General features: G+C 55.6%; 1 protein-coding gene across 1 annotated transcript in view; it reads right to left on the reverse strand.

The window, feature by feature from the left end:
* Window positions 1–3124: 3124 nt before the first annotated feature.
* Window positions 3125–11588, reverse strand: part of DPYSL5 (dihydropyrimidinase like 5) — a 99577-nt gene continuing 91113 nt past the window's right edge. The window contains exons 10-12 of the mRNA XM_045294081.1: window positions 11007–11250; window positions 8394–8562; window positions 3125–5957 (exon numbers count right to left, since the gene is read on the reverse strand). Of these exons, the coding sequence (XP_045150016.1) occupies window positions 5872–5957; window positions 8394–8562; window positions 11007–11250 (499 nt within the window). The 3' untranslated portion in view covers window positions 3125–5871. The remainder of the gene's footprint in view (window positions 5958–8393; window positions 8563–11006; window positions 11251–11588) is intronic.

An 11588-nucleotide genomic window follows, 5' to 3' on the forward strand; every position in this document is an offset into this window, starting at 1 on the left:
TTTTATGTCTTTCACCATGCACACCCCAAAAGGCAAGTACTGAAATTCAGTAGACATGATTTTTAATGAAATAATAAGGTCACGGTGCACATACACCAGGACAGACAAGAGCTTTCAATATATGGCATTCAGGATAGACAAAGCCCCTTAGAACCAGTAATGGGAGTAACAATTCAGGAGGGTAGAGGAAGGGGGAAGGGGGTGGAAGGAGGTAGAAGAGGGGAAGGAGGAACGGATAGCAATCATGGTGGAATAACCCCTTTTGAGGGGGACAAATACCAGGACAGTAGGTCTAAGATATGTATCAATAATCCTAACAATACATAATACATAAAGGGTTCTCGGGGGTGATAGGGTGGGGGAGGGAGGGAATAAAAGAGCTGGTACCAAAGGGCTCAAGAAGAAAGATAATGTTTGGAAATTGTTGATGCCAACATTTGTACATGTCCGCTTGATATAATGGATGTATGGATTGTTATAATACATGTAAGATCCCCCAATAAAATGATTAATTAAAAAAAAAGAAGCAGTAAGGTCTGTACGCTAAGTAGAGGAGTCCTGGTGGCATAGGGGTTAAATGTTGGGCTGCTAACAGCAAGGTCAGCAGTTCGAGACCACCGTAGGCGCTGCAGTCTCAGAACCCCACAAGGGCAGCTCCACCCTGCCTTACAGGGTCGCCATGAGTCAGAGTGGTCTCCTTGGCAGTGCTTGTTTTTGATCAGCCAAGCAAGGCGCATTGACGGCACAGTGGCCGGTAACGATAGTGGGTTATGTGTTGGGCAGTTAACTGCAAGGTCAGTAGTTCGACTACCTGTGGCGCCACAGGAGAAAGTTGAAGTTTTCTGCTCCCGTAAAGATGTATAGCCTCAGAAACCTGAAGGGGCAGTACGACTCTGCCACGTGAGGTCGCAGTGAGTTGGAATCTGTTCCGTGGCACCCAAGCTAAATGGAAACGCTTGGAAAAGCACTCCCTGACCAGAGCAAAGCCCCTCACCACTCTGAGGCATTCACTGATCACAGAGCCGACCTCACAAAGCCTCGAGTTGCATGGAGACTCAGGGCTTGTAAGGTGCCTGGGAGATCCCTCCATCACTGTCCACCACAGAAGGACTCATCTAACTCCTGTGTCCCTGTCTTTGTCTTTCGTGATGGGAAAAAACACAATCTCTGTATAAGAATAGTAGGTCTAATAATGACATGCATAGAGTGACCACATGACTTATTGTCCAAGCCAGGGCATTTCTCGAGTGAATTTCTTCTTAATGATCCTGAGACAAATGGCTTTGAGCAAACCAGGCAGGGCAGAAGGTCCATGTGGTTTGTAAATTCACAAGGGAAAGAAGGTAATCAGCTTCCATCTTTAAGTCAGGAGGAAGTGTCAATAGAGCCTGATTCTTGTTACTGTCAAGATACTGAGTTCTCTCAAAAATGTGTGTGCCACCAACCACTGTCCAATAACCATTTCTTATCCCACTATCCGGTCTACTAGAGTTGGGATCAACTTGGTGGTGGCAGTGGTTGATTGGTTTGGGCTTTTCTCTCTAATCTAAAGTCTACCTCCTATGTTTTCATACCTGGGCATCACAAAGGCCTTTCGCCACCAGGCAACCCTTGATGTTAGCTTGTACTTGTGTATACGTGTAAACTTGAAATTCTGAGTTACAAAAATTGAGGTGAATAGTTGCCTAGTTGCCAGCGGTGCATACCCCCACTACCCCCACCCCCCCATACAGACACTCATAAATGATCATGTGTTATTTTCAAGTCTGAGACTGGGGTTGTTTATTTCTCAGGATGATGTGAAAGGCAGCCAGCCTCTTTCTGGGCACCTCCTCCTGTGTTTTCCTCTAGACTGGATGAGACCATGCACCCAGCGTACTTTTGATCTCAGCACTGACATGGGCTTTTGGCAGTGAATACATACACTTGTGCTTTGACTAGGAAAATGGTACCATGGACACTTTGACCCAGTACCATCCCGGGGACCTGGCATTCTCAGGATGGGAGGTTCTACTCATCTTTGGCTTAGAAGTGCCACCACAGCTTAAACATATAGCGCCTGCTCATTATAGCTTAACACTGGGTCCCACCTGCTCCTGGGGGCTTTCTTGCAGGCCGAGCCCCTTAGCCGTGGGAGGGCTGCTTCTTTGGAGAGAGCTGGGAAAGTTCCTTCGCCTGCCACTACTTTCATCGCACTACCCCCCCTTGCCCCCACCAAATTTCTTCATTGGGGGATTTTTTTTAAGTGAAGAAATAAGTATAAATGACTGATAGTCCTGAAAGCACAGTTTAATGGCAGTGAGCTTGGGTTGTGGTTTAAAGAGAAGGCTTACCTGGGTGATGCAAACGGTTCATGTGCGTAGCTGTTAACCTGAGCGTGGAGGTTGGCGTCCACCCGTGTGCTCGTCAGAAGGTCTGGAGACGGACTTCTGAAAAATGAGCCATTGAGAATCTCTCGGGACCAAGTTCTACTGACACACACGGGGTCCCCTAAGTTGGAGCTGACTCAGGCTAGTGGTTTTATGGTAAGCATTTGATCAAGTGATCAAACAGGCATCTTATTAAGAGTTTGAAGGGTACAGTGGACCATCTCAAAGATGGGGTTCTGGAGAGCCAGAGAGTAGCCAAGGCCCTTCAGACATATTGGCCTTGGGGACAGTCCTATGTCATATAACTTTATAAGGCTATCTAGTTTATGAGCCAAGGGCTCGGCTATTTGGAGACTCTGGACATCCAAAAGGGCTGTCAGGAGAACAGGTGTCAAAGAGCAGGTGGTGGGGAGCCTGTCTCCCCCTTTTGTATCTAGTGTCTAGTACTTCCTATGAATTCCCCCCATTCTAGAGAGCTCAACAGCCTTGTCCCAAGACATGAGTCCACCCAAACTGCTGGGCTCTCCATTGAGAGGATCCCCTGATTGCCTTCGGGCCTGAGACTCCTGTTCATCAACCTTCTCTCCCGCCCCCCTCTCCATCGTCCCCCAAATCCCCACATGCTGCTCAGGCTTCCCAGTGAGGGATGGAGCAAAGTTGAGTTTTCTCAGAACCCGAATCCTCCCTCACTCCCACCAGAGAAGAGGTCCCCGGCCAAGGTCCCCCTTCTCTGAAGAAACACAGCGGAGACCAAGTGAGAAGTAGCTACCCTTTAATACAAGCCTGCACCAGAACACGTGTCGGGGTGTTTTGTTTTTAACCGCAGCTAGGAAGGACCCTGTGTCGTCTGGGGTCGACACAGTCTTAGCACCATGACATTGACAGAGGGGAGAGGAAGTCACTTGGGTCCTGGAGGCTCATTCTGACCGCAGGCTGTGCCTGCTCCTGGGCAGCTGCATGGGGGTTGGTGCTGCCGCGTGGCTCTGTGGTTTCTGGGTCAGTGCTGGAAAAGGCCTCATCTCAGTACTGGTTTGACAGAGACCGACTGTGGCCCCCCAGCCCTACACACACACACACACACGCACGCGCATGCGCACACACACGCACACGAGCACAACTATTATTATTATTATTATTATTAATTTTCTTTCTGGTAACTCCACAAACCTAGAGAGCAGCTACGGCAGGAACGACAGTATTTATTTAGCATGTACAAGACCAGTTCGAGAGCTGCATTCACTGCAACCAGAGACCCTTTCCAGACCGACCTGGAGTCAGCTGGGTCGGGGCAAGGAGTGGGGGGTGGAGGCCGACCAGTCATTTGGTTCCTTGCACTTCCCCCTGATTTTCCATTTGGAAGCTCCGGGGCAAAGGTGGGATTCTAGGCAGGTATGGGCTGGGGATAGAGGAAGAGAAAGTCCTGGAGTGGACCGCGCCCAGGCATGGTCTCCCAGTGTTGGGGACCATGCTTCTCTCCGACCACCCCCGCTGGGAGGACCTCCGAGAAGGCAGAGCTGACCCACTGCGCAGCTGCTCTTGGGCATCTGCCCAAGGCCTGGGATGCGGCGGGGGTTGAAGGGTCAGGACGATGCCCATCTTGCCAGGGGCTGGTGTCCTGGCCCTACCTCCTGTCCCATGACTGCCACCCTCCACGAGCCGTAGTGTTGTGTCTGTTCCGTGGGCTACCACCTCTGGACTCCCAGCCACTAAGGGAAGCGAGTCGGCATGATGATAGAAGGGCAACTGTGGAAGCAGCTCAAAGCCCAGGGCAACCCCACCCCCTCCTGGCCCCCCTGGCGTGTACTGAGTCCTGGCTTGAACAGAGAAGATGCATTAGTCTGTGGGCTCCAAAGGTGAGAGAAATCGATCAACCTGTGCAAACACGGCGGAAGTGCCTATCAAGGGGATATGTCTTACAGCTGGAGGTCTGCAACAGAAATCACGCCACAGCTGGGGTGGGCAGCCGAGTCTGTAAGGGGGAGTCACGGACCCTTCTGGAGTCTGGAGGCCTCGCTTCCCTCAGCTGTGCAACAGGGGGCGTGCCACCATCCGCCCTTCTCGGAGACCCCCTGGGAGCGTGCACACAGACGCTCGGACACGGGGACCACGCGAGAGGGCCAGGGGCAGGGTCCGGGGGGCAGGGGCTCAGTGTCTGGGAGCTACATGCAAGGCTGGGTGCTCAAACCAAACGTGCAACGCGAGACCCCTTCTGCCAGGTGAAGACAAGGCGTCATAGGGCGGGCCTAGGCTGAGCCACACCCCAGTTCCCTCAGGGTGGACGGAGACCACCTGGACGAGGGGGACCACACGCTGATGGGGGGTGGGGTGGGCTGCTGGGCTCTGCCAGCCTGGCTTCTCCTCTGGCACCCATCCAGCCCCTCTTCCACTCCCCCTCTCTGAGCAGTCAGTGGGGGGATAGGGGGGTCCTTGGCCATCACACAGGAGGCATGGCCAGCAGTCCAGTAGGGAACAGTTACAGGAAGCAGAGGGATGGGTGGGTCCGCACAGAGAAGAGGAAGCCTACCTGCTCCCTGGTCCCCCAGTGGCCAGCATCCCAGGCACCTTCTCAGACTGGGCGGAGAGGGTGGTAGTGAGGAGAGAGGGGGTGGGTTAGGGGCTCTGGTGGCAGGCGGGAGGAGCGCAGGTGGGGAGAGGAGGGCTGTGAGTCCTCCTCCCCGCCCCGCCCCGCCCGGGGTTGTCTGGTTGGGGTGGAGTGCAGCATCTTCTACGACCACATCTATTCCTGTTTCTATGCTATGCTAGCGACACGAAGCACCGTTTGTATTGTTTTTGTTTTTTGTTTTCCCCACAGGATGCACAAACAAGTCAAACCAAACCACTGCGCAAACCAAACGTGCAAAACAAAACCATGGACACGCACCTAGCACCAGCCTCGCACCGTCCAGCCCACCCTTCCTGGTCTGTGACTCCCAGAGGACACGGAGACGGGGAGGAGAAGCCGGCGAGGGGCGCAGGGAGTCCCCACCACACCCACTCGGGGCCAGGGGTGCATCAGGAAGAACAGGGTGTCCCGGGCATGGCTGGCGGGAAGCAAACGCCCTCCCGGATCTGGCAAATGCCACCCTGGGCCTAAGGGGGTGGGGAAGGGAGCCCGTGCTTTTGAGAGCCCGAAGCTGCGGAGCGGTCAGCCTGGAGGGGGCACAGGAGCCTGGGAGTTCCCGGGGAGGGGTTGGGCTAGGGCCTATGCATCGGGCTCTGTGCATAGTGTGGGGGTCCTGGCCCCCAGAAAACCCTGCTGGGGCCGAGGCAGGAAAGGACTACAGCAGGAAGAACACATTTCAAAGTGCCTGTTAGGGTTGGCGTGAAGCACAGTGAAGTACACTCCAGACGTAGGAAGGGTTCCCCAGTCTGTGGGGCTCCCCCCCGCCCCCCCCAAAGGTGGTGAGCTGCCCAGCCCAGCCTCTCCGGCCCCTGCGATGGCCGGAAGGTGTGTGGGGTGGTGGCGGCGGTGCGTCTTCACTTGGGGGGCTGGTCAGTGCCTTTACCAAATGCCGCTTGACCTGCCTCCGGGGGGAGCAAGGATCCGAGCCGAAGCTCGCTTTGGAACATGGTCGTCGATCTGAGAACCTGCAGGGAGGAAGCAGACAGGTGAGTAAGGTGCCCCCGCTCCACCCCCACCAGTCACTGGAGGCCCAGGGGCATGCCCAGCCAGGGGAGTAGCCTCTATCTAATTCAATCCTCACAGCGATGCTCCCCCCTTGTACAGATGAGGAAACTGAGGCTCAGGGAAGTCCCGAGGTTGGCCCACTGTTGCACAGCTACACAAATTTCCAAGTGGCAGAGTCTGGATGTGAACCTACAGCTTCCTGCTTCTGGACATTTAATTGTCCACCAGGCAGCCTTTATTGCCTCCCAAGCCTTGGGTTTCCGGGTGCCTATACCTCAGGGCTGGGGAAAGGAGGGAGAGAGTGGGCGTTCCTTTGCTGCTGGAACTGGAGAGCCCAAGACTTAGCTAGAAATGGAGGGAGGGCCCAGTGCTTCAGGGAGACAGTGGGGCCTTCTCCAGGGGAGGGTGGGGCATGACATCATGACCACCAGCCAACATCACATGCCTCACCAAAGAGACGCAGCCGCAGCTACTCCGTCAGGCTAATTTTTAAGTTGATCATTTTGAGTGGCCCCGGGAGGAGGTGATCAATGCCACATGGTCTTTGAAAGGGAAAAGGCCCTCCACCCCTGCCCTAGAACAAACGAGGGTTGGGGCAGAGTGCAGGGGGTCACTGCCTGGGGCCCGTTGGAGAATGAGGCGTGTTCTGCCCAGTCACTCTGCCCACTCTGGAAGGAGCAGGGGCAGCTGCTGGCCTGTGGGAGCCACATGGTTTGGGGGACCTTGTTGTCTCTTGGGGTGGGGGTAGGGGTTGTTGCAGGGGCTAGTCAAGGCAGCTGTGGGAGTTGTACCCCTGGGACCTGGCCTAGTGGACACCTCCCCTGGTGGGAGCAACAGTGGCCCCAGGGCCCCGGGGGAGCATCTCCTTAATAAGTTCGGCTCTGAGGCAGAGGAGCACAGTGGAGAGAGGGCCCCCCAGCCCCAGACTCTAAGCACCTCAGTTCCGACCAAGAACAGGCACAGCAGAAGCTTAGCAGGGGCTCCCTCCCTCTGGGACTCCTCCAGTTAGAATGCTCTCATTTCTCCCAGTAGATTCCACGTGTCCAGCATGAGGACTAAGCCCTTGTCCCTCTCGAAGTTTCAGCTCCCAGTCCAGAACTTGTGAGCTGCCACTCGGGCTCTATCCGAGTGCATCCCCGAACCAACCAGCTCGGCTCCTGGGGAACTGAAAGATTTGGGCGCCTGCCCCTTGAAATGGTGGTGATGGTTTCCACCTGCTCTGCCTGAAGGACCAGGGTGCCTGATAGCCCTGCTCATTCTCCTCTGGGGTCAAGAACTTGAGGGACAGTGGTCCTCCCTCTCTAATGCCCGCACGGTGTCCCACTGACAAGAACAAAGTCCCCGTGCACAGACAGCCATGGCTGAGAGGAGCCTGAGGCTCCGGGAGGCCACAGGAGTAGGAGACCCTGGCAGGTAGAACCGGGCACATCCCAGGAGCCCAGAGGCTCTACTGATGCACTGTGTGGCCAGGACATGACCCAAAGGACAGAAAGATAAGGGAGGAAGAGGCTGAGAGTTAGAAGTCAAAGAGAAATCATTTGTGTTTACTTAGCCCTTTCACAGCTGAGTGGTTTTCTGCTTTGAATTGTTTTGCTGATACCACGGTTTTTCCATCATGGAAGCCATGGTGCAATCAAGGTAGAAATACCTTTTTGTTGTTGTTAGGAAGGGGGAAGGGATATGGATTGTGATACAAAGATGTGGGGCACACAGGTCCCAAGTGGAGTTGTGGTAGGATTGGTGGGCCGAGGCCCGTGTTTTCAGATCCCTGCAGGTCTCTGTCAGGTGGTAGCACAAACTACAATTGGGAGAGCAGTTTCCCAAGAAACCTGAGAAGTTGAAAATGTTGGTGGGTGATATAGGTCCCATGGGTCACAAGAGGGTTAAGGTTGTGTAGTGCAATTCCTGGTGAAGGCAGAGGAGGGGCAAAAGTGGATCAGGCGTAGACAGATCAGAGGGAGGAGAGGCAGGTTTTTTGGAGAGGCTGGCAAGGGGCGGGGATGGACAGTGGGGGGGAGGTGGCTAAGGGGGTGGGGTCCTACAGACCCCAGAGAGGGCTTTTTCTTTGGAATGCAGATCGTTTCTGGGACAGCCCCTGGACTCAGGGCCCCTAAGGTGTTTCATGGGACAAAGAGCTCTGAATTTAAGAACTGTGGATAGAGTTCAAGACTGGCCCAGGCTTGTCTGGGCAGCTCGTGTCCCAGAGGCCAGGAGATCATCTGTTCTCCTCCAATGGACCCCAAACACTCAGTGGACATCGACTAGGGAGGGAGGGGGAGAGAGAGAGAGAGGAGGAAAAGGAGAAGCAGGCGTAAGTCCCACTGCCTGGGGTGGCCTCTCCTCCCTCCACCCCACTGCCTCACTGTGGGGGGAAGCACCGTGGTCCTTGCTCTTACCAGAGAGGCTGAAGCTGGATTCATGAAGGTCCCTCACGCCCCCATGTCGGGTAACTGGCCGGGTAGGAGTGTCTGCGAGTGGCGTTCCCATCTCTTTTTTCCCGGGATGTACAACCACAGCTACATCCCCCAGGTAGGGAGTGCGGTCCACTCCCTTAACCTTTAAGGTCTAATGAAAGATGGAGAAAACAAGAGGACCATCAGAGCCAAGGGATTGGGAGGCAGCCCCCAGGAGGGCCCACAGGGTGTTAGAAGCTGCCCCTCTGCTCATGGTCTAGGACAAAGGGTTCTTACACCTGAGCACGGAGGCTGGAGGATTCTGGAGTCCCTGACAACTGTGTGAGTGTACCCCCGAGGTGTGTGTGATGTCCCCTGGCTCCTCCCCCACGTCAGTGGAAACCTCACAAGGTTGCAGGTAGGCATCGGAGGTATTCACCATCACGGGCCCTCCGGCACACAGCAATGCCAGGTCCTCACGAGACCATGCATTTGACTACCGTCTCACATTTGGGGAATGGGGGGAGAGCCAAAGCCAAATGAAACTGATTCAGAGCTAGTGCCCAGGATGATACCAAGGCAGTGGAGTTAGGAGGTTGCATTCTGGAACCAGACTGACTGAGCTCCAAGCCTGGCACTGCCACCTGTGAGCTGTGCGACCTTGCACAAGGGACCCGACTTCTCGGCACCTCAGTTTCCTCATCTGTAAAGTCAGGATAGAAGCCGCTACATCGTAGAATGGCTATGGGGTCGGACGCACAAAGAGAAGCAACACTCTCCAAGCCACTCCTCTTGTCAGGCTCCGGGGGAAACCAAGTCTTGGTCAGGGACCTTGAGTCACTACCCCACCTGACAGAGTGGGTTCCACTGGTCCTCAGGTCACCCCGGGCTGGGACCTATGCAGACCTGCCAGGGAGGGGGTGTTCCAAGCGCAGCTGGGTGGGCAAGGGCAGTAGACGCTACTCTGAGCATGGCTGGGAGGGAACAAGGAGGGGAGGCCTGCTGAGGATCGAGAAAAGGCAACGGAGAAGGAAAATGATGCCATGTGGATGGGGCGCTCGGACTGTGGCTCAGAGGCCGTGTGACTCTACCTGATGGCAAGCATGCCAAATTCAAGTTCATCCTTAAAAGGCCTTCTCCTAGAGGCGCATTCCTAGAGATTTCAAGACATGGTAACTGAGTCTGTCTTTTGGAAGGTCCTTTCTACTCCCAGTCCTCTGGTGGGGGCTGGAGCTGGTGCTAGTCCCAGGGGAGGGGCTGGGATCTGGGATCTGGGACTTGGGAAGCTAATGCTGGCCTGGGAGATGGCTGCACTGTTCTTGCTCTTTTCCCGGGGTGCAAGAAAAGCAGGGGAGTGGAGGGGTCTTTTGGAAGGCACTCAGGTGCATGCCGCCCCTGAGCTGGTACTTAGGGCCTGGTGTAGTCACACCCTGACGGAGGGGCAGCTGATCAACAAGGTCAGGTGACAGCAATTTGCCCAACTCTGGCCCAGAAACCGTCAGGGGGACATTATCTCTGGAACTCGCAGGGGGCACCAGCCGTGTACAGAGGACCTGGTTGAGGACTGGGGCAAACCATGCCAGACGGGCGTTCTGACTCACAGCAACCTATAGGACAGAGTCGCACTGCCCCTATGGGGCTCTGAGGCTGTAACGCTTTACAAGAGCGGAAAGCCTCACCTTTCTCCTTTGGAAGGCTGATGGGATTGAACTGCGGACCTTATGGTTAGCAGCCCAGAGCGTGGTTCTGGGCAATGCCACCAGGGATCCTCTGCACTAGGGGAGGGAGCACCATAATAGGATTTGGGGGAAACCGGGTGATTAAATTTAAAAACACGAGAAGATCAAGGATGACCCTCTCTCAAGTGAGCCTCGGTGAGAGCAGTGGCAGGCGGTGCTCCTGGCGTGGGGGCAGAGGGAGCATGGCTCCCAGGCCACCGCCACGATAATCTCCCTCCCCTTCCCTAGCCGGCAGCCAGAGAGAAACCACCACTGTGTCCGCACACCCGGGAAAGAGCGAGAACATGGTGCCGTCTCTCAGGATGGTCTCTTTTCTACCAGAGCTCCCACACAGGCTAGGGCTGCCCTCCCCAGCACCCCGGCTGCTCACTGAGGATTTCCACCAGCTCTCAGGGCGAACGCTGCAGCCAGTCCCCAAGCGGCGAGGGCGAGCGTGAGGGGGGGTGAGGGAGATGACCGGCTGTTTGCTCCTCAGAAAGAGGAGCCCCTGGTGATGAGCTAGAGTCTGAGGCTGGGGTTGAGGTTAGTGATGACCTCAGGGCCATCCTCACTGCTCCAGACTTGACCACACCAGCTCACCCAACCTTCTGTGGTCACAGAGGGACTTGAGAAATTGCAACTCCAGGGCAAATAGGAAAGCCCAGGCCCCACCTGCCCTGAGGCCCTGGGAGATGCCTCCTACTGGGGGACCCTTCCCAGGGGCCCGTCCTCATAGACTACTATATCTATTGTTCCCAAAGCATGTGTCTAGTGGCCGGGGCTGAAAAACCGTTCCAAGCCATGGGATCCCATGGGACAACAGAAGGAGACATGGTCCCCAGCAGGGGTGGCCAGCTTCACCCTCTTCCCCTGCATCTCCCTGCCCGCCCCACCTTACCTTCTCTCTCTGGACCAGCTTCTTGTAGACAGTGTCCGGGAAGGACCGCAGCGGGCAGAACTTGCCGGTGCCCTCAGCGCACATGAAGACACCGTTCTCATACACCACACGGCCCCGGCTGATGGTGACCAGCGGCACGCCGTGGCAGCGCATGTTCTCATACAGGTTGACGTCTCCTCCCTGCACCTGGGTGCTGGCTGAGATCGTCCTGGGGTGGGGGAGGCAGGGAGAGAGAACCAGAACTCTGAGGAGAGGTCAAGGCTCTCCTAGGATATTCACGGGAAGGGGTGGTGCTCAGAGACTGCACCAAGCTCCAGCACCTGCCATAGCTCCTACCACCAGGAACGGGCCCCGCGCCAGCCATCAGGAAGCATAGCCAACCAAACCAGTTACAGCCCATGGTGACCCCGTGCGTGTCAGAGTAGAACTGGGCTCCAAAGTGTTTCCAGTGGCCGATGTTTTACATGATCACGACCCCAGTCCTGCCTTTTAGTTCTGGCTAGACCGGACCACGTACACTGGTTTAGATAAGAGCTCATGACACAGACATGACCCCTCAGGAACAGATATGGGAGTAGTGAT

The sequence above is a fragment of the Echinops telfairi genome, unplaced genomic scaffold, assembly GCF_000313985.2.
Source record: "Echinops telfairi isolate 266 unplaced genomic scaffold, ASM31398v2 ScPeMD7_2573;HRSCAF=3158, whole genome shotgun sequence".
Classification (NCBI taxonomy): Eukaryota; Metazoa; Chordata; class Mammalia; order Afrosoricida; family Tenrecidae; genus Echinops; species Echinops telfairi.